General features: G+C 37.2%; 1 protein-coding gene across 3 annotated transcripts in view; it reads right to left on the bottom strand.

Moving 5' to 3' along the window:
- The window catches only part of SLC25A13 (solute carrier family 25 member 13), a 221,104-nt gene that overhangs the window by 95,585 nt on the left and 102,480 nt on the right, over positions 1–23,039 (bottom strand). For all 3 annotated transcript variants that reach the window (XM_007532058.3, XM_060196194.1, XM_060196193.1), the window contains one exon: positions 12,966–13,105. In XM_007532058.3, coding sequence (XP_007532120.2) covers positions 12,966–13,105 — 140 coding nt within the window. The remainder of the gene's footprint in view (positions 1–12,965; positions 13,106–23,039) is intronic.

Here is a 23,039-nt window from a genome sequence, read left to right as displayed (position 1 = left end):
ACTCTCTATGTCCCCCACCCCACTCAATATCTCTGTTTCTATTCAATAATAAATAAAAAATATTTAAAAATTTAAATGAAAGGAAGAAAGGATAGAAAGAAGGAAGGAAAAGTAGAGGACATGCAAGACAGGCTTTTCAAATATGGTTATCTTTGATTTTGTCTGGGTGACCGGTTATTTTTAAAATTATTTTTCTACTTTTTTTTTCTTGATAGGGCAGAAACAATTTGAGATGGGAGAGAATGAGACAGATAGACACAGGCAGTACTTGCTTCAAAGTTCTGAAGCTACCCCTCCCCACCCCCCGCAGGTGGGGAACAGCAGGTTAATACAAGATCCTGTGCATGGTAACCTGTGAGTCTAACCAGGTGAACTACTGCCCAGTCCCCTGGGTGAGTGGTTTATATATTTCTAAGGAACCTTCCAATATATGTTGAGTCTTTCACAAAACTACTTAGTAAAGAGTAGAATTCTACAGAGTTAATTTGAATTAGTAATATGAACAGAGATAGGAATAAGATGTGGTGGAGAAAGAAAATGTGAGCTGAATACTTAAAATACCTTCTATAGGTGAGGCCCTATGCTGAAAAGTTAGAAAGACAGAAGTTTCACAATATTTCTGGGAAGTAATTGTCACCTGGTATGTTCCTAAAGCTCACAGAGGCTAAGTAACTCTCCAAAGTTACATAGCTAGGAAGCAACAGAGTTGAAATCTATAGCAAGTATTCTTTGATTCCAAAACTTATTTGGAGGGGGGGAGTGTCAGGGCCATATATGTGCAATTTCACCACTCGTGGGCTATATTTTCAATTCTTTATTATTTCTGGGGGCAGGAGGGAAGAGGAGAAGAGGGAGACACAGCACAATGCCATCCATAGAGCTCCATAAGTGCTCAAATCCTTCGTTTCATACATAGCAAGGCATGTGCCCCCAAACTGGTATTTTTAACCAATAATTTATGCTGCCTTGGGTAAAAAGATTATATATAAAAGATTATATCTCAAAAAACTCCAGTCTTAGACTGGGGGCCAGGACAAAGAGCAGTGGATTAAGCACACATGTTGTGAAGCACGAAGACCCGCATGAGAATTCTGGTTCGAGACCCTGGCTCCCCACTTGCAAGGGAGTTGCTTCACAAATGGTAAAGCATGTCTGCAGGTGTCTTTCTCTCTCCCTCTCTGTCTTCCCCATCTCTCTTGATTTCTCTGTCCTATGCAACAACAACAATAATAGCAACAACAACAATGGAAAAATGGCTGTCAGGAGCAGTGGACTCCAGTGCAGGCACAGAGTCCGAGAAATAACCATGGAGGCAAAAAGCAAAACAAAACAAAATTAAATAAAATATAAAAGGTAGACTATAAAAAATGAAAACTAGAGGGAGTTAGTTGGTAGCACAGCAGGCTAAGAGCACGTGGCGCAAAGCGCAAGGATCCCGGTTCGAGCCCCCAGCTCCCCACCCGCAAGGGAGTCACTTCACAGGCGGTGAAGCAGGTCTGCAGGTGTCTGTCTTTCTCTCCCCCTCACTGTCTTCCCCATCTCTCTCCATTTCTCTCTGTCCTAGACAACAACAATGACATCAATAATAATAATAACTACAACAATAAAACAAGGGCAACAAAAGGGAATAAATATTTTTTAAAAATTTAAAAAAATGAAAACTAGAAACACAAATAGAAATAAAAGTCTGGGAAATGGTAACAAGATTTTTAAGGAGGAAAAGAGCTGACATTTACTAAACAATAATTAAGTACATGCTATGTCCCATGATACTACTGTGCTTTACTGATTCGTTTCCTTGAATCTTCCTAACAAGAGCAAACTGAATGTTAAACAACACTGAGGGTGAAACTGGGTTCACATTCTGGCAATCTGGCTCTGGACCCACATGCTATTATTGCTTTATTTGTTTGTCTCCAGGACTTAACACCTGTGCAATTTCACTGTTCCTCATGAACTACTTTTTCCCTTCCTCCTTTATTTTCAGGTGAAAACAGGGAGTGAGTGGGTGAGGAAGAGGTCAGAAGCCACAGCAGCTGCTCTGCATGCTGCTCCCATGTGGTGCCAGGGGCTCAAACCTGGATAAAATGTGTGCTCTAGCTGGTGAGCTATCTCCCATTTCCAGGAGCCACAATCTTTTTTTTTTTTAATTATTTGTTATGTATTTTGGATAGAAACAAGGAGAAACTGAGAGGGAAAGAAAAAGAGACACCTACAGCACTGCTCTATTGCATGTGAAGCTTCCTTCTTGCAGGTGAGGACCAGGGGCTTGAGCCCAGGTTCTTGTGAATGATCATATGATGTGCTCTCACTTAGCAACTGCTCTTTTGTTGTTGTTGTTGTTGCCCTTGTTGCTTATCATTGTTGTTATTGTTGTTGGATAGGACAGAGGGAAATCGACAAAGGAGGGGAAGACAAAGTTAGACACCTGCAGATCTGCATCACCATTTGTGAATTGACAGCCCTGCAGGTGGGGAGCCAGGGGCTCAAACCGGGATCCTTCCACAGGTCCTTGCACTTCATACCATGTGCACTTAACCTGCTGAGCTACCACCTGACCCCCATAACTGTTCTTTTTGAGGGAAGCCAATCCATAAGGAGAAAAAAAAATCCTACTTGTCGTAACAGATGAGATCATTCTATGGTATATACAAAAAGCAAACAGAAAGTAGAACTTGAACTTATACCTACGTGAGGACAGAAAATAAAACTAAGGTTGTGAGATTTTTTGTAGAATACCCAGAGAGCTGGGAAGATGGCACAGCTCCACAAACAGAGCTCTTAATAAGCCCAGCATCAGAGTGCCAAATGCAGCTGCAGAGCCAGTTAAGGACTACAAAGAAGCTCTCCTTCACCTAAGTCTAGAAGGTCTCAGAGCAAGCTGCTGTACAGCTATCTCTCGGGCAGTTCTGCTCAAATACATGAAAGCAAACCCAATTTCTCTTTAATATTTGCCAGTGAACTGTTTTCTGTTCCTTCTATTCTGGTGCATGATGATTAATGGAATAGGCTTTTATTGCAGCAGTTTCCAACTACTTCAACACACCCATTCAGACTGCTGTAGGGAGGGGAAAAATCAAATTCTTCAAAATTGCTAGCTGTACAGAAATAAACATATATAGGGGTTATACCACTTTAGGTCTAACATTCATGCTTCTAATAGTTTTAGACCTGTCATTTCCTTAATAATCTCCAATTTTCAAGTGAGCATATTTTGAATGCAAAAATTCTCTCCACATCTATTCAGACATGCAAGTTTGTGTTTCAGCCTGAGAACAATATATAAGGGGGGAGGGGTAGAAGGAGGAAAAAGTAGACCAAAGACCTGCAAAATAAGCAGGATATCCAGATGATTTATATTATAAAGTCAAGAACACCAAAAGAACCCCTGGCTAGTTTACTTTTTTTTTTTTCCTGTTCTGCTTTTCCTGTTTTGAAATAAAAAAAAAAAAACAGCACCCAAACTTTTAACTTGGAGTCATTAATTAGGAAACGACTCAAAGATGCAAAATAATTTCTACATAGGGGGTGACAGTAAAACAATTTTAGGGAAAAATCAGAGGAAGTAACTATTGATCTAAAAAAAAAAAGCAAAAATGTATACAGAAGGTTTTCTTATAAAAATCAAGTATTTCGCCATATCTCAATTAAACTCTATTATCACATCAAGTATCAGACCCCATTGTACTACTTAATATACCTATATACTTCATATTACTTCATGCTAGTTTGGGGGAAAATTCTAATTTCAATGAAAAACAAAAAACACATTATCTTTAAGCTGAGTAAAAAAGGAACATAACAACAAAACAATAGGTAGAGAAAAAGTAGTTCTCATTCTTCATCTATTTATTTTCTATGCACCTATTTAGCCCATGCAGTCAGACTTTCAGAGTTAGGGTAAAATTTCTTCCCCCATTCACTGGGTGGGGTGCTTGCTTAAAAATGGCACTGCACGCACACCAACACCTTGGCAGCAACCAAATACAGAGAGCTTTTGCACTTCTATTTCCTTGCTCTTCTGATTTAACGTTAAATTTCACAGTGGGAACCAGCTGGGGAGCTGCTGTATGGAGTGTTAATTTTCATCAAGATGTTCTGTATAAGCCTGCACAACAGGCTGCTCTGCAAAACAGCTAGCTGACTAACACTAAGGACACAAGGGCAACATTGCATTCTGATTTCCTCTGCCCATAGAGTAGACAGAGCAAAGTAAATAAAATGTCTTCTGCATCTAATTCTTTAAGTGAAAGGATATTATCACATTTCTGGTCACCCACTGCAGAACGAGCAATGGTTTTCATTTGAACCCAAGACATAACCTAATTCATAGAAGGAGCTGAGGACCCTAATCTATGGGAAGAACAAACATTTGCCATTTTACTCATTTCATTTTGGAACACTTATTGGTGCTTCACTGAAGAAACAGGACCAAAGCTACACTTCAGAGCCCATCTGGTCCAACTTAAGAATCAACATAAAAAGTACTCATAAGTTAAAAATGCAAATGCAATCCTGGTCTCCAGCTACTTAAGATCACTGGCCTAGATATTTTAACTAATACAGATGACAAGCTGAAGGACAAAGAGGAAATACAAATGGCTCTAGTTACACAACCCGAAGTAGAGATGTTGTTTGTTGTCCACTAACTTATTCAACCAACTGGTTGAAGTAAATCTGCTTACTACAAATGATTGGTTTATGTTAATATCTGAAATGCTCTGTCAGTTTCAAAGATTTCATGTTGCTCTGGTGAAAGAAAGAGAGGGGGTGGGATAGAAGAGGAGGAATAAATTTTTCCCCCCAACATACATAACTTAGTGTTGAAACTTTTGCCTCACCCTAGGATGTGATAATATATATAACAGCAAACCATAAGTGATGGTAACAATAAAGCCAAAGAGACCACAGCTGACTAGGAAAGTGAATCTCTTGGCCTCCAGAGGCACATGTGGCAACCACCAGTCTTGGGAGGCAAAAGACTTCTAGAGACCTAGTCTCTACAGTTCAGAAACTGAGTAACTAAAATATTTGATTTACAGGAAAAGACTTTAAATGATCTGTACACCATACTGATCCATAAGCAAAAAGCAAAAGGCCAAAAAGAAAAAAAAAATCACTCTGATTTTACAAAATGAACTAAAATTGTTCAGTTTCATCAACAGGGGTATGCTTTGGAATCCAAAAGGGCTGACACAGAGCTTATGTGACCTGATAAGCATGGGGCATGCTGTTGAAATAGCTCACGTGGATAGTGTGTTGCTTTGCCATATGTGAGACCCAGGTTAGAGCCTGGGCCCCCCTACATTGAAGGAAGCATCAGTACTGCTGTGCTTTCTGTTCTTTTTTTTTTTTTTCCCCCTTCTTTCCTTCCTTCCTTTTGTCTTCAGTCACTGTTGCTTGGTGCTGTCACTATGAATCCACTGCTCCTAGCAGCCATTTTTTCCTTTTTTTTTTTTTTTCTATTGTATTAGATAGGACAGAGAGATATTGAGAGGGGAAGGAGATAAAGAGGGAAAGAGAAAGACAGACACCTGCTTTACCTCTTGTGAAGTGTACCCGCTATAGGTGAAGAACGGGGGGCTTGAACCTGGGTCCTTGTGCTTAGTAGAGAAAAAAAATTTTTTTTAAAAAAAACCTCTTTACCAGTATGAACAGCTATTCCAGGACCATTCACAGACTGATCAATTTTGATGTACCTTTCAGGGTTTCATCATTCTCTTTCATAAAAGAGATATCTGAATAAAGTTATGCTAAAACACTCAAACTTTGTGAGTAGGGTAAGTTTACTTCTTTCTCTAATTCTACTTGTTGAAAAGGCATTAGTGAGAATCTCTAGCCTTATTCCCTTCAAATCAATTATCCTACCTCTTATCTAAATAATGGCATCCCAACATGCCGTCTGGCCTCTCCACCAATATACAGCGTTACTGACCTACTTCTGTGAGTGCCTATAACAGGAATGGGGAATCTTTTTTTCTGCCAAGAGTGATGCTCTTTATTTCTCTCTCTCTCCTACTCTCTCATGAACACACATAAGTAAATCTTAAAAAGATAAAGAAAATATTTTATTTTTTTCTACCCAAAATGAAAAGTGATCCATCTAAACCACAAATTTTGGTCATGTTTGCTTCTCCAAGCATACCTAATCAGCCTTGGGATGAAGCTATTAACACTGGATTTTATTTACTTATAAAAAATATTCTCTTTCTATTTCTGAATGAAACATGAGGGTCTTGGACTGTAAAATCCTACACACATTTGAAACCTCACTCCAGAAATAAAAAATTAAGAAAGAAATTTGTTTATTTATTTACCTGTTTGTTTACTGTCAGACCAGGATTTTACTGTTCCAGGCAACTTTTGAATATAGCAAGAAAGAGGGGCAGGGAGAGAGTAAAAGATACTATAGTACTAAGTCTTCCTCCAGTGTGGTGGGGGTTGGGATTGAACGTGAATTATGCACAAGGCAAAGCAGGCATCCTCCCATATGAGCTATCTTGTCAGCCCAATTTGTGTGTTTGTGTGTGTGTGTGTGCGTGTGTGTGAGAAAGAGAGAGAGAAAGAGAGACAAACATAGATAGACAGACAGACAGAAAAATGAGAATACAAGCTCAGTCACATGTAACACTGGGGAGTAAACCCAGGGTCTTATCATTGAGTAAGTTCTCCAGCCATTAGGTTCTATGCTTTTAAACAGGGTAATTGGGATGAATGTTTCTCAGTTCATGGTCTCTGAACCACCTGAAATTCAGGATACTCATTGGAACTGGCATTTTATATTTTCTACCCCATGCTAGTGAATCAGAGAGGCTCAGGACTCATGATTTCAAAGCAGTCACTTTAGAAAAATTCTATACCAAAATATGAAAACCACTATTAGAGAGCAAGATAATCAAAATTGACTTCAGTTCCACTTGTCTGATCCTGAAACAATCCAGGAAATCTTCCCTAGACTTCTGTGCACATCTTTCAGATATACAAAAGGTCAAATAGGGCCATTATAAGGACAACTAAATTAGAAAATGCCAGGTGACAAGTAGTTAATCGCAATTATTCTCTAGGTAACAAACATAATGCTTTTGATAGCAAACAAGACTATTCTAACATTGGAGCCATAGAAAACTTCTATGTATAGATTAATTTCAAATTATAAATTTGAATTATACACACATGATTATAAAACATTATCAAAAGATAAAAAATGACAGTAGTACATGCTCTAAATAAAAGCTTTCTACAGTCATATCTGGCGATTAATGATAGGAGCTAAAAGCACTAAATGTCTAACAGTGTAGCCTGCCCACCTTCATTCATTTAGAAGCAGGAACTTCAAAGTATTTACATTGGAGATGATATAACACAGTGATAAAACACATCCTTAAATGGAGGGTGCAAAGTTCTAGAGCAAATGTTCTTTGGGCACTGCTTAGATATGTAACAAAGGTCATGAACATTTTCCCCAGAAAATTACCAGTAAGTATAAAATCTGACCCTGGAGTATTTACATATAAAAGTGATTAATAATAATTACCCCATAATATTGAAGGATGCTACTAATGAAACAGTATTTAAAAAACTGCACATTATAAGGGTTGTTACTATTACTTTTTGGTTAAGGATAAACAATAGACAAACTACCTTTCTCTTTACAAAATGATTTTACTAATTTTTTTATATTTACTTATTTACTTATTCTCTTTTGTTGCCCTTGTTGTTTTATTTTTGCAATTATTGTTGTTACTGATGTCATTGTTATTGGATAGGACAGAGAGGAGAAGACAGAGAGGGGGAGAGAAAGACAGACACCTGCAGATCTGCTTCACCGCTTGTGAAGCGACTCCCCACCTGCAGGGATCCTTATGCCCATCCTTGTGCTTTGCACCACCTGAGCTTAACCCACTGTGCTATGGCCCAACTCCTGATTTTACTATTTTTTTTTTTTAAAGAAAGGAGACATTAACAAAATCATAGGATTGGGGGAGTGGCGGGAATTGTGTGGATTTTACTAATTTTTAAAATGAGTGAAACAGAGAGAGAAAGACAAAGAAAAAGAGAGATCAACCAGAATACTGCTCAGCTATGGTTTATGGTGGTGTGGAGAATTGAATCTGGGAATTTAGCTACCTGAGAATTTTTTTAGAGTGATTATTAATATCTATTCTACAAAGCAACTTGTGAGATAAGTTGAAGATGTCTTTTACTCTCTATCCACACAGTAGCCCAAAGTGTACACCAAATTTAAAAATGGGTATTGTATCTAAATAGATATTTCACCAAAGAAGATATACAAGTGTCCAATAAACACATGGAAAGATGTTTGGCATCAGTATATATCAGGGAAATGCAAATCAGTGTCATAAATAAACTACCAGTAAGGCCCTCTCGAGGAAAGGCCTCTTCATCTGTAAAATGGGGTCCTCGTGATGGTCTGGATATTTAAGTTTATACTTTGAATGGCTGTTCTAGCTATACTTGGAATGTTATTCTGAGTTTACAGCTGTCATGAGTGTTTATACTACAAACTCTTTCAAGGGCCTTTGCTACAAAAGAACAACTTAACAATGTGCACATTTTATACCTGCTTGCAGCTGCTCCTTTTAACTGTCAAGAAGATAAACAGAAATCTCTTAGACTTGTACAGTATAAGTATTTTGAAATTGCTATCTCTGTACCTCTCAGTCCTTTGCAAAGGCCTCTCAACACACCCAGCATGCTCAGCAAACACTGCTAAAATGGGTGGTTTGCACCACAGGAGTACTAAGGATAGATCAAAAAATATTTCCAAATAGGGCAGGGAGAATTACTTTTATACCTTTTATGAACAAAAGTTCTATCAGGTATAAAAATAGGAAAATGCCTCAAAATTCTTAAAAATTCATTATGTTCAAAATTATTTTTTAGCTAGCAGTCACAAAATCAGAGCTTTGTTCTAGAAACTAAAAGTACAATTAGGTGAAGAGGTTTACAGTTATTTTAAAATGCACAAGTGTACATGTAAACTGCATTCCCATTTACACATTCCATCATCAGTCATGCAGTTCACTGGTGATAAAACTGAGTACAAAGAATAGCAACAACAATTAGAATAGTATTGATGGGGAGCTATGGTCCTACCAACCTTTAAAAACCTTCTCTAGGGAATTGGGCAGTAGCGCAGCGGGTTAAGTGCATGTGGCACAAAGCTCAAGGACCAGCATAAGGATCCCGGTTCGAGCCCCCGGCTCCCCACCTGCAGAGGAATTGCTTCACAGGTGGTGAAGCAGGTCTGCAGGTGTCTTTCTCTCCCCCTCTCTGTTTTCCCCTCCTCTTTCCATTTCTTTCTGTCCTATCCATTTCTTTCTGTTGTATGCAACAATGACAACATCAATAACAACTACAACAATAAAACAACAAGGGCAACAAAAGAGAATGAATAAATAAATAAATAATATTAAAAAAACCTTCTCTATATTCTAGGAAGGAGGCTTTGTGTCCATGCTACTTGTTTAAACATTAGCATAGAGATATAAAGTACGAACAAGGCATATTCACCGTTTTATCAATTAGATAGCTGATAAACCAGCATTCAAATATGACTGGGACGCTTGGCCAAACCATATACAAAGTATTCGTGAACATGTTAAATTCTCATGGCTATATGGTGGCTAATAACAAACTTAAACTTGCTTAGGTATAGTAAAATATCTAATAAAGGGGAAAATTTGACCTAGTAGAGAATGATATTGCCCATCATATACACACACATGTACACCTATAGACATAGGTAACAAACACAGGATAAGACTGCAGCTCTGTGCAACTAAACTGAACTGCCTTATAGGACTATCTCAGCAGTGCTGTCTCTAACGTATCATTCAGGATCCCTGAAAGCACAAGCAGTTCTCAGCTGCCCTTGTAGCTGTTCCTTCTCCTAAGCAGGTGACAGGTAGCAGCATGCACAGTGGCAGTTCTTTCAAGTCTCAAGAAGGCAAGCATCTGCTTTCACAACTGTGGCGCCAGTCAGGGAGCTAATGCCTGTGTTTCTGAGCCCTACCCTCCAGCAGAAAGGCAAGCACATGCTTGACAAAGCAAGAGCCCAAAATATATCAATAGGAGATTAAGTTCTCTTATATCTATAAGAGGTTCCCTGCATCTAGAAAAAAGCCCAAAGCAAACAAAGCATTTGAAGTAAAGGTATGATGTTCTACCTATATTCAGAAAAGAGTTCAAAGGAAAGAGCATTTGCATAGGGCATCCCAGTGGTAGACATCAACATTTGCACTAATATAAAGTATATTATGATATATCCTTTAATTCCTTTAAATATGGGCCTGGAGTGGGACACAAAATCAAGGCCTTACTGAAGTAATAATCCATCATAACCTTTTGAATCTATAGAAGTTTAGTACTTGCATTCTGACCATAGAGGTAAAATCATCCTTTCTAAGACACTGTGGGATGACTCCACTTAACCATTAAAGAGTGAAGTCAAACTCAAGTGAATGTTCTACAAGTTGTAGCTGAAGACATAAACAGTAATCCCTGAGTCATCTAATCTTTGACTCTGGTCTCTCCTTATTTCAAGGAAGACCCAGAAGCCTCTGAGAGTGGATTGCAGACAACTCAATTCAGCTTAATTGATACTTGCTTAAAGGGAAATACGATCACCCTTACTACTGCTAACACACCATTAGGAGTAAAAGTTAATTAGGCTGTGTTCCATAAAGACAATTTGAGGCATTTGTCTCAATAGCATTATTGTAATTATTCCTCATCAAAATGACTACTACCTCCCACTGTGTGCCAGTGTCTTATGTAAACACCAGCAAAAATCCAACAACTCACATGCCATTCTCTGAGTTACTTAAGTGAGTTTATTTTAATATAGAACTAAAACAGAGATTAAAAGACACTAACACATTTTTTTAAAATATATTCAGACTTGCAATACTTTTTTTTTTTAACTGAATAGAGACAGCCAGAAATCAACAGAGAAGGGAAAGATAGGGAGAGAGACAGAGAGATACCTGCAACACTATTTTCACCACTCACAAAGCTTTCCCCATGCAGGTGGGGACTAGAGGGAATGAACCTGGGTCCTTATGCACTGTAACATGTGCACCCAACCAGGTGCACCACCACCCAGCCCCAATACTCCTTATTTTTAAGTTTTCAAAGGTTAGGACAAAAAAAAAAAAAAGCAAACTAAGTATACTGAGAGATTTTACATATCATAGCAGTATCAATCTATACTCCAAGACTGGATAGCACAAAATGCTTAGGGAATGAGCACCAGTCAAGGCATACATCTGTGTACGCTTGCTCTAACTCCACCCCATAATTGTGCATATAACAGCTCCTCAAAAGACTCTGAGAAAGGACTTAGACACAAAGAAAGCAGAAACAGATATCCCTAGTCACTAAAAACAGAAGGTAGTTTACCCTGGCAAATTTTCCTTAGAACCAGACTTTTAAAAAAGTTTTTTAAAAAATTTATTTATTTCCTTTTGTTGCCCTTGTTGTTTTATTGTTGTAGTTACTATTGTTGTTGTTTGATAGGACAGAAAGAAATGAAGAGAGGAGGGGAAGACAGAGAGAGAAGGGAAGAGAAAGATAGACACCTGCAGACCTGCTTCACTGCTGGTGAAGCGACTCCCCTGCAGGTGGGGAGCTGGGGGCTGGAACCCGGATCCCTACGCCAGTTTTTGTGCTTTGCGCCATGTGCGCTTAACCCGCAGTGTCACCGCCCGACCCCCCAGCTTTTGACTCCTAATGACTACATGTAATAAGAAATTAATTAAAACATTTAACAAGGTGTACTTCAAGAGGAAAATTAAAATATAATTTCATTTACATCATCAATAATATAATCATATTGGAGGGTAGAATGGCAAAAAGACAACAGGTTCACCCCAGAATTATAAACAATTCCATCATTTAACCTTGGATATATATATATATATATATATATATATATCACAAAGTGCTCTTTGAACAATGGCTCTTAAGCTTGACTGAAAATTGAAAGTACAGGGGACAGTTTCAAAATATTCTAATGCTCAGGCTGTTGCAAATCCCCATCTCAATCATATACAATTTCTAGTGGGGGAAAGCTAAGCAACAATCAGTGATTCCTATATTCAATCAAGTTTGAGACCCAGTGCTGAGTGTAGTGCTACCACCTGACTCCCAGAAAGGGACTTAAATTAAATGACTGTACATCTGTCCATTTTCCAGGGGAAAATAAAATATTGATCAACACTAGCAGAATCAGACATAAGACAAAAGTTCTAGTTCCAATATTGTCTTTTTTAAAAGTCATATTTTGTTTTTATTTATTATCAGAAAGAGAGAAATTGAGAGGGGGAGATGGGTAGGGAAAGAGACAGAGACAGCTTTAGACCTGCTTCACCACTCACAAAGATTTCCCCCTGCAGGTGGGGGCCAGGGGTTTGAATCAAGATCCTTCCTCACTGTAATATGTGCACTCAACCAGGTGTGCCACCACCTGGCCCCACAATATTATCTTCCTAACTAAAGTGACTTTTGAGTAAGATGCTTGACTTCCTGGGGCTTCAGGGTTTATTCTTGTTAACATAAAGGGGTTCTACAGAATTGTAGGAGACCATTCTATCCTGTGATTTTTAGATACTTAGAAACATTTTCAGGGGCCAGGTGGTGGCATACCTGGTTGAGCACTTATGTTACAATGCACAAGGACTAGGGTTCAGGACCCTGGTCCCCACCTGCAGGAGGAAAGTTTCACAAGTGGTGAAGCAGTACTGCAGGTGTCTCTCTCTCCCACTGGCTCTAAATTTCTGGCTGTCTCTATCCAATAAATAAATAAATAAAATAAAATAAAATAAAATAAAAAACAAATACATGAACATTTTCAAATGGAATGGTTTAGTCAGGGTTCAAGCTGAGGTAGAATCAGGATCCCAATTTTATTTTCTATTTTCAAATTAAAAACCGAGACCCACCAGTAAAAACTGAGTGAATTCTGCATATGTTAGGTGTCTTTTTCTTTCTTTTCCAAAATGTAGTTGCACAAATTCTGAATCCCAGTTAAATGGAATATGTTGATGAATTGTGGTCTGTCCAAACACTTGTTTAACATCCTCTGAAAAGAGAAAAGAAAAACCTGATTAAACAAAGTCAGATTCTGCTGTACAAAATCTGTCATTAAGAATGAGCTGCTACTTTCATATCAAAAAAATTCATTATATATGTAAAATAACTTTAAAACCCACAAAAATTATAAAACCATGGCAGAAATGAAAATTGCAATAATTCATAGACTTAAAGAAAAAATAAAATTTAATAATCCTAGGGGGCTGGGCAGTGACACACCTGGTTAAGAGCACATAGTACTAAGCACAAGGACCTGCCCAAGGATAAGGGTTCAAGCCTTCAGCTCCCCAACTACGGGGGAGGGGATGCTTTACAACCAGTGAAACAGATCTGCAGGTATCTTTCTCCTCTCTCAATTTTTCTCTATCCTATCAAATAAATGGAAAAAATGGCTACTAGGAGCAGTGGATTAGTAGTGCCAGCCTTGAGCCCCAGCGATAACCCTGGAGGCAATAATTAATTAATAATCTCATCAAATAAAAAGGAAAAATAATGGAGTCACAGAGAACCAATAACTAAAGTCTAAAAGACAACCAAACCCAAGAAATAAGCTCAATCTATCACCATCCTCATTTCAGTGTTTTTTTTTCAAGATATATAAGTTGATAGGCACAGGTAATAAAATCCAATATTTAGTGACCTGAAATACATACAGTACTCTATAGCTCACAAATACAGTTACTTACTGAGTCATCCGGAAAAGTTCTGGATTTAGAAATCAGATGACTAAAATTTGAGACACATATTCAACAAAACTGAGACTGAGACTCCATTTGAACTTTTAAAGGTTCCAAGTTCGTCAAGTCCCATTTGTAGACAACAGTGAAAGGAAGAAAATCTAGCATCCACTTCTTTAACACTACACACATTTGGCTTGACAGAAGCTCACAAATGCTTCAAATAATGCCAATGTCATTTAAGGAATAATGCATTAGTGCTGAACCTGTACTGCTATTCAGGGTCTGCTAATGAAACAACAGTAAGCTGGAAGAGATATAACCCCCGTATCCAACTAGCAACAGGGCCAAACATCATGTGCCTGCAGTGTGCCAGTGTCTACATTCTCTTTGCAATTGAGATGTAAAAACTCTATATAAGCTTGTGCTCTTCCTTTGTTTGGGAAACGACATTCTGTTCTTGCTTTTTCTGGTTACTAATTTGATTCACTTACCTATATGTAACTACATTGGGATCAGTTGGCAGATTTATCATTAACTTAAAAAAATAAGAAGATCTCTCCTGTATAAGACACAAAATCTTAAAACCTTGCCCTCAGGTTGAGATCATATAGATAGACACAGAAGCAAAACTGAACTAGCACTGGAACATGAATGAAGCATTAAATATCAATTATAGGTATTTAAATTCCTATTTTTCTTAACTTAGCAAATTTCCCTAAAAGTGAAAACAAGTTAATAAGCTTAAAATGTGTTTTTGTTTGTTTTGTTAACTCCAGGGCTTCACTACTCCAGGTTAACCTTTCTTCCTTTTTTTCCTCCACGGTTATTGCTGGGGCTAGTTGCCTGCACTATGAATACACTGCTCCTGGAGGCCATTTTTTCCCTTTTGTTGCCCTTGTTGCTGTGCTTGTTGTAGTTGTCATTGTTGTCACAGCTGTTGTTGTTGTTGGATAGGACAGGCAGAAATGGAGAGAGATGGGGGAGACAGAAAGGGGGAGAGACAGACACCTGCAGACCTGCTTCACCGCCTGTGAAGTGACTCCCTTGTAGGTGGGAAGCCGGGGCCTCGAACCAGGATCCTTAGCCGGCCGTTGCGCTTAACCCGCTGTGCTACTTCCTGGCTCCCAGGTTAACTTTTCAAATAGAGATAGACAGGTAGAGAGACAGACAGACAGACGACAGTAACAAAGCATCCTTCAATGTGGAGGGGCTCGGGATCAAACCTAAGTCTCAGACATAGCAAAGCAGCACATTATCCATGTTACCTATTTTGCCTGCCCAAAATTATCTTTGAAAGTATTGTCATTGTTCTTCAATCTGTGCCAAATAAAATCATTTAAAAGCCTAAACTTCCATAACATTAAGAAACATTTGGTCACATGACTTTAACAAAAAAGTTTAAGGATCCTTTGCATTTATTTGCAGGACTTGGTTTTCTCCAGAAATGTTTCTAGGCTTAAGATTTGCTGCATTTTCCAAAAGCATAAGCAATTATAAAGTAGCAATTGACTTTTCCTAAAATAACCTCAAGGTCAGCAATTCTCCGAGTGAAAATTTTCTTAGTCTACCAAGTATACTTACAGTGGAAGGAGTTGGAATTTTTAAAAGATGAGTGACAAATGAAATGGTATTGTTTTAAAAGAGTGATACAGCCATAACAATGCATATAACTCATCAATAAAGAAATTAGTATTCTTACATCTTGTAATACAGAGGAACACTGAAAATATATGCTAAGAAGCCAATTCTAAAAGATAAGCTGTTGCACACTTTCATTTGTGTGAGAGGTCTAGAAAAGGTGGGTAAACCACAGAAACAGCAAATAAATTAGTGGTTACCTGGGACTGGAGGGACCAAGTAAAAGACATGTAGGTGGGAGGGCTTCTTGTTGGGGAAATGAAAATATTCAAAAGCTGAATATGGCAATGGTTGCACAAATATATGTAACTAAAAACTATTAAATTTTTATATTTTCAATGAGCAAATTATACCTCAATACTTAAAGAAAAAAGTCAGGTACTGTCAGATTTGCCTTTTATAAATAAGAGCTACATTAGGCAAATTACTTACTTGGACTCAGTTTTCTCAATCTGTAAAATGAGAATAAAGTATCTATCTTAGAAGTTTGTTCTAGAGCTAAGTGCGCCAAGAATAATGTTCTAAAGATAGTGTGATCGTTAGACTGGAAAAATTCCAAGATCTAAAGCCTCAATTATATTGAAAATTACTATGTGGGCACCAAATACTTATAAATGATTGAAAGAAAAATCAGGCAATGTGATTTGGAAATATCACAGTTGACACATTACTCAAAACCCAATAATTTCTCTCAAATATTTAAAATTTACCCTTGGTTTATAATAAAATTTTGAATGAAAAGTGATAAAAATAAGTAGTTTTCTATTATGTTTCTGAAAGTATGAAATTAAGAAAGATTAAGAACCTCCGCTCTTTACTTTGAATATCTTTCAGATACTAGAAATATTTAATTGGCAAATTACTTGCACATGCCATTAAGTGGTTAGTGTGAATTTGTTTTTACAAATTCTATGGGCTCTTATTCTTTAACCTCCACTGCACTATAATCTGAAATCATCAAGGTCTTCATTTATGCAAATTTTAACTTTCTATGTGTTTGTTTCCATACAAAATAACTAAATTAATGCACTTTAATTTCTGACTCACTTTTTGAAGCTGCAAATCAATGAAAACAAATTTCGCATTAAAATAAAAAAGGTTCATCAAGCTACATTATTGCCAACACTGAACTATATGTCTCTCTTATGGATCCTAAAAATGCCGTTAACACAATACACATAAAAAGCATAGTTCTGTTAAAACCAAAAGTATTCCCTGCAGGAGGTCAAAGGTCAGTTTCTGAACAGCCCCACTTTATCTCTGAACAGCTTCACCAGGGTGCTTTTTGTAACGTGCTAAATCCTCCCAGAAAAGTTGTAACTTTCGCTATAAGGGAAGTAATATACCTATCTTGCTGATATGGTTAACAACAGCTTATATGGCCATGGTCTTTTAAGTAGGGAATGAAAGACAAATTGTTGAATTCGTAAGTTAAATAACATAATGGAGTAAGTGGATGCAGACCTATCTCTACTGTCACATGTTCCAACATCAAGGCTGCCATTTCAAACCCTTTTGACAAGTGCCTTTTTATATTAATCATAGTTAAGGGTCTAAAGAGGCAAGATGTATTCTGGCTACAATTCAGACCCACTCAAGGAAGTTTGAGGGGGAAAATGGGTGCCATTAAAATAGGGTAGGTACAGAATAAGCAGTCCATACATGTAACCCTTCTCATTAAAACTGAGTTCTCTATAAGTCCCTGTAAACTTTAATTACTATTATTCTGAACATGTAGGAACAGTGATAATAAGCATCTTTCAAAAAGTAACTGTGTACATACACACTCACCAAGCACACATAGGCAACCTGAGTTGAATATTATTTTACAGGCACATATGATGTTGATGTACAAAATAAGTAGGACTAGTCTGAGCCCTTTTTCCCACCAAAAGGGGGATGTGTCATTTGTAGCAGGTATGCAGGTGTTTATCTTTTTCTATCTCACCTTCTCTCAATTTCTCTCTATCAATTAAAAGTAGAAAGAGAAAAAAAAAAAGAAAGGAAAAAATATCCACTGGGAACAGTGGGTTTGTAGTACAGGCACTGTGTCCTAGTGATAACCCTGGTAGCAATAAAATAATAATAAAAAAAATAGGACTAATGTAAAACTCTTGCATTTCTATAACTACAGAGAGGTTATCCTGTTGTGAGGCCATGTGACATCCTAGGAAAACACTGTACTTCCGCAAGTGCCAAAAAACAAAGCTGTGATTTCTACATAATAAAGCATATTCCCCTTTCTGAGTCTAGGTTTCCCCATCTATGAAAGAAAGCCAGACACCACACCAGTCATTGTTCTACTGCACTGAGAACATACTAACCTGAAGAGATTGTAAAAAAAAAAAAAAAAAAAAAAAAAAACCTCAATACAACAATAATTTAAAAAGGGCAACAAAAGGGAAAATAAATAGATAAATAAATATAAAAAATGCCAAAAAAAAAAAAAAAAAAAAAAAAAACTCAAGTCCCATGCTCAAAGATTTTGATTCGAGATGGAGCCAAAAAGTCCATAGTAGAAAAAATAACCCCCATTAGCACAATGAGATCCCAGATTCTGCCTTATTGATAAAAATCCTTCCTTTTTAAATTCCAATGGATCTATAAATCTTCAAGGTCAATACTCTCTTTAAGTCATCCTAGCAAATATCATTAGCAACAAAAGAGAAAAGGGATCTGTAATGATCAGCATTACAATACAGGATTTGTGTGTGTGTGTAGGGCCTAGGAGGCCACAGATTCAATTCCCAATAAAGCCATAGGTCTGAGTCAAGCAGTGCTCTTTTATCTCTCTCATACACACATGTGCACATTTTTTCCCATACAAACAAATAAGTCTTTAAAAAAAAATGAAAGGATAGCAGACATACAGCAACAGATAAGTCAACTTGAATCCCATGCATTATCTAAATCAACAGAAAGATAACTGAGATGTTTAAAATCTGCTAGAAAAGTTTTTTTTTTTCCGATTGGATTTAAATCCCTAGCAGCCTTTCATAATTGTAAAAGTAGGTCAGTCAAAACTGCTATTTGGAGGCATAGACCAGACTGTGGTCACTTTCCAGATGTATAACTTGCTTTAATCATCTGCTGTGTTAATTATCATTCACTTTCATCACTAGTAGAAGAATATAGCCAAAAAACAAAATCAAAACCCCAATGCTTTGAAATTCTTAAAGCAGCACAAAGAACCTTAATTCATTCTCTAAATACAAGTGTACTACCTATATTGTTAAAAAAAAAAATTCCTAAGCTAGTTTCCTTAGATGGATGTTAGAAAAAATAATTTTCTTGCAAAAGCATTAACATACATTTAACCGTACTTAAATGCTCCAAGAGCAGATGCACTACAAATGTACACCCACAGTGATCCCGTATTAGTATAAAACTGTTTTATTTCAATTAAAATGTCTAACTATCCACCCCCAACATACACCTAAACTGTAATTTTCTCTGAGAACTTCCAATATGTTCTTGATTTTGTTTCCTTTATCAACCTATCAGAGCAAAAACTGCCTTGCAACTGTTGGAAGAAATCAGTCATTAGTAACAAGATTACAGCAAATTTTCCAATTTAGAAAAACTGTATTTTTATCTCCCTCTCACACAGAAAGAATAATGGTATAATTTTACTATTTTTAAATGAGCAGTACAGTTTAAAATAGTCAAATTTTCCCAGTGCTCTAAGTCTCAGGATTTACTGTTAGTTTTCTGTTCCTATTCACAAGTTCTCTCTTCTCTTTAACTTACACACATATACATGTACACACACCAGGGGCTGAAGGCCCCAATTTGATCTCTATACCCTTCACTCTTCTAAAGAAAGGTTAACCTTCAGGCAGTAGTTAACTAAGGAGTGACTTCACATGGTTATTGTGATTTACTCTCCAGTTGACATTCTCCACCTTCTCAACAAACCTGCTTTTCTTCCCCCTTCCCTATTTTTAAAATGGAGTGATGAAGTAGCAAAAAGTACAATGTTCTAGCCATTTGAGCATGGACAATTCTCAAATTATCCCACCAACTGGAAGTGCTCTCTGATACTACTATCTTTTAAAATTGAAGCCATTATGGTCAATTGTGCAAATCCGTATTTAGCTTTTCGTAAATAGTGGATTTTTGACCCAATGAACTGGAAAAGTTACTGAGCAGGCTCTAAGGTCTTGACAAGACACTCAGTGAACAGTCATGCCACATTTCTTATCTATGTTGATGTTATTTACTTTTGGAAAACACACTGTTCTCATTCAGAATTCCTATTCTCCACTAGAAATTGTAAGTGTATAAGAAAACATAACAGGATCCCAAAATAAAATCTACTAGAGGGCACTACATCTTGTTCCTCAAAATAACACATTATTTTCATAAAACAACCAAGCCAGAACCAATGCTAACAAAGTTTTCCTAATAATGTTCCTTCTAGCTCATAACCATTTTTCTATTAGTGATATTTTTGAGTATTTCATTTTATAACTGCCTTTATAAAGACAATAATAAACTGACATCTTTCCAATGAGTTTAAAAAAATAAGGCTCTTCAAATACCTCTTGTCTTTGTATATTTAATATGAAACTTGGGTAATTACTTAGCAAACTTCTTTAATTTCCATAGTTTTGTTTTTAAGATTCATCTATATGCTAATGAGAGACAGGGAGAAGAACCAGAGCATCACTCTGGAATATACACTGCCAAGTGTCAAATTAAGAATCCCATGCTATAGAGTGTAACATCTATCCACTGTGCCACCTCATGGGCCACAAAAACTCTCATCATTTTCTGCAACCAGAATCAAAATAACTGGAGTGGGTTGTTTCTATGTATTTCGTCATACCATCTCTATCTGTTTTCTTGGAGTATGTTAACTTCATTTTCATCACTGCAAGTATTTCTGGATAATCTATAAACCCACAAAGGTAACTCTGTAACATATTTCAGAGTATCAACTAGAGAAAGACATCAGAAGTCACCTCACTGAACCATCTGATCTTGTTTTGTGTGTAGACACACACACACACACACACACACACACACACACAGTCCATTCAAATGAGTCTGATAATTTTCTTTACAAATTTTTTCAGAATCTTTAATAAGCTAAAAAATTTACCCCCTATCACTGTCTAATTGAAGAGTTCTTTTCTATATATACAATACTTAGTAACATAAACAGGAAGCACTACTTTCAAGTAGTCAAACTTAAAACTATCATTCAACAGTGAAGATTAAAGGACAAGAAGCCTCTGTAGTTTCCAATGAAAAAACAAGACTGGGCTAGTCTCTTTTGGACTATGGACCAAATGACCAAGTTAAACAGCACATCAGTTGAAGTCTTCCAGTTTAGTGGAAGACATCAATAAACTTACACCTGAAATTTGTAACAATGCTGGCAAAGTTTTAAATAACATGTATGTCCACTCATTCAACTGCCCTACTATAAAAAGCAGTTCTGATCTTTTAGCAAATCACTGGCCATTTGATATTTTTATCTCAAGTATAAAAGCTATTTTATATTTAGGCATAATAAAATTGACAACTGTGGCTATGTGAGACAGCAAGACACTTACTAAGAACTTGACTGAGAACCTGTCTACAATCTCCCCCACATACTATCGTCAATAAGATGCTGGGTGCTTATATTCACATGGTAAGATTCATAACTTGCATATAAAACATGTTTCATAGCACTGTCAATGTAATGAAGTGCAACTGCTTTGTAATGAGTGTGACCCAGGTTCAAGCCCTGTCACCACTGCATTAGAGAAAGTTTTGGAGTTGCATTATTTCTTTGAGAGAGAGAGAGAGAGAGAGGAGAGAGAGAGAGAGAGAGAGAGAGAGAGAGATATGCAATGGCATTATTCTTAAGATTTCAACCTAAGAAAGTTCAATTTATAAAACATAGCTTGAATTTTCAGTCTTTCACTTTCACTAGACAAACATCAGGATTTGGATCGTCCACTACTATTAACTTTGGCAGAAACAACAAACAATGGAATGCAAATAAATAGGAATCATTAATGTTAACTAAGCATCACGAAAAGGTCAGCTGTAGGTGGGTGCACTAAGTATTTCAGATGAACAGCTTTATTAAACACACACACACTTTCTAAAAACTCCTAACAAATTCTTTACTCCCTCACAGTCATTAAGTAAGAATCTGGGGAAACATTAAAGTGTTTGACGACCTGGCAGCTTCCCAGCTCTGGGAAGAATGATCATAGACACAAGCTGCCTCTTTACTCCAATCAGTAGGGCAGAACCCATCTTTTCCAAACACCATTTCTATTTTGTGTAATATTCTCCAAAGGACCCTGAAATTACTTCACCTATCAAATACAAACTCCTGCTCACAGACTCATGAAGGTATATGGTGGGCACTCATCACATGGTAGTATCTGTCCCAATGTCCACGTTTCTTGGCTGTACACCTAATCAGGGCCACCTCCAGTCTTTGCCACCTGTACTAAAGATAACCTTTCCACTCTGCTCTAGCAATCAGTGATTCTTTCTGCTTCACTCAGAATTCTCCTCACACTGAAAAACAAAAGATAAATTTTTCCTGGGTAAAGTCCATACCAAGTGCATTTCAGCAAATTACAAGGATGTCTGTATGTAATGGAGGCCAATTTTCTATGGGCCAGCTGAGAACTCTGATCCAAGTACATTCTTCCTTCTAATTACTCTCAACTAGAGACACATAAAATATTTCAAATGCATTTCCTTATAGTTGTTTACTTCATATATATATATGTTTGGGGCAGGACAGTAGCACACTGACCTGGGTTCCTTCTCTCTCTCTCTCTCTTCCCCTCTCCCTCTCTCATTTCCCTCTCAATTTCTCTCTGTCCTAGTAAATAAATAAATATTTTAAGAAAAGAAATATCACCCCCGCCCCAACTCCCCAACATCTGATTCAGGCTCTATTCAGCCAGGTGATAACTACCTAGATGAAGGGTCCAAGTCATGGAGCATAACAACCACCAGAGGGAGGTAGTATGGAACAGTAGTGCTGCCACCATGGCTCCATCTCAGGCAATTCCATGAGCAGACAAGTTAATCAACCACCCCAGTCTATTTCTTCATCAGGAAAAAAAATGAGCATAATAACAGTAAAGCTCTCTTTGATCATAAGAATTTTAAAAATTACATATAAGGCATTTAAGTCCTGGGGCAGTATGTAATACGCGATCAACAAATTTAAGGGGGAAAATCACTTTCTTTTTCTCTCAAGAGGTTATATAAAACTGTCCACCTTTGCAGCTGAATAAACTCACTGTTAATTCCCTGCTGGTTGATGCTTCTTCTTTTTCTTTGAACCCATCTCATCCCATTGCCAACTGGGAAGTCAATCATATAAACTCATATACAGGAATAGCTCTGCTGAAATAGTTAGCTAAATAATAGCATTTTTTAAGGTCTTATGAATATGCAAGATCATCTTCAATATCTCCTCCATCTCATGTTTTCCTCTCTTCACATTCACACACCTGTAAGTCCATTTTGAACATTGACACTTGCACATGAATTGTGGCACTTTTATGAACTAATTTTCTATCCTACAAAGATATTCACCTCCTCAAATTATGGGCCTTTTGGATGCAGTATCAC

The sequence above is a fragment of the Erinaceus europaeus genome, chromosome 8, assembly GCF_950295315.1.
Source record: "Erinaceus europaeus chromosome 8, mEriEur2.1, whole genome shotgun sequence".
NCBI lineage: Eukaryota > Metazoa > Chordata > Mammalia > Eulipotyphla > Erinaceidae > Erinaceus > Erinaceus europaeus.
The sequence above is the reverse complement of the archived record's forward strand: the minus strand, read 5'-3'. Positions and strand labels throughout refer to the sequence as shown.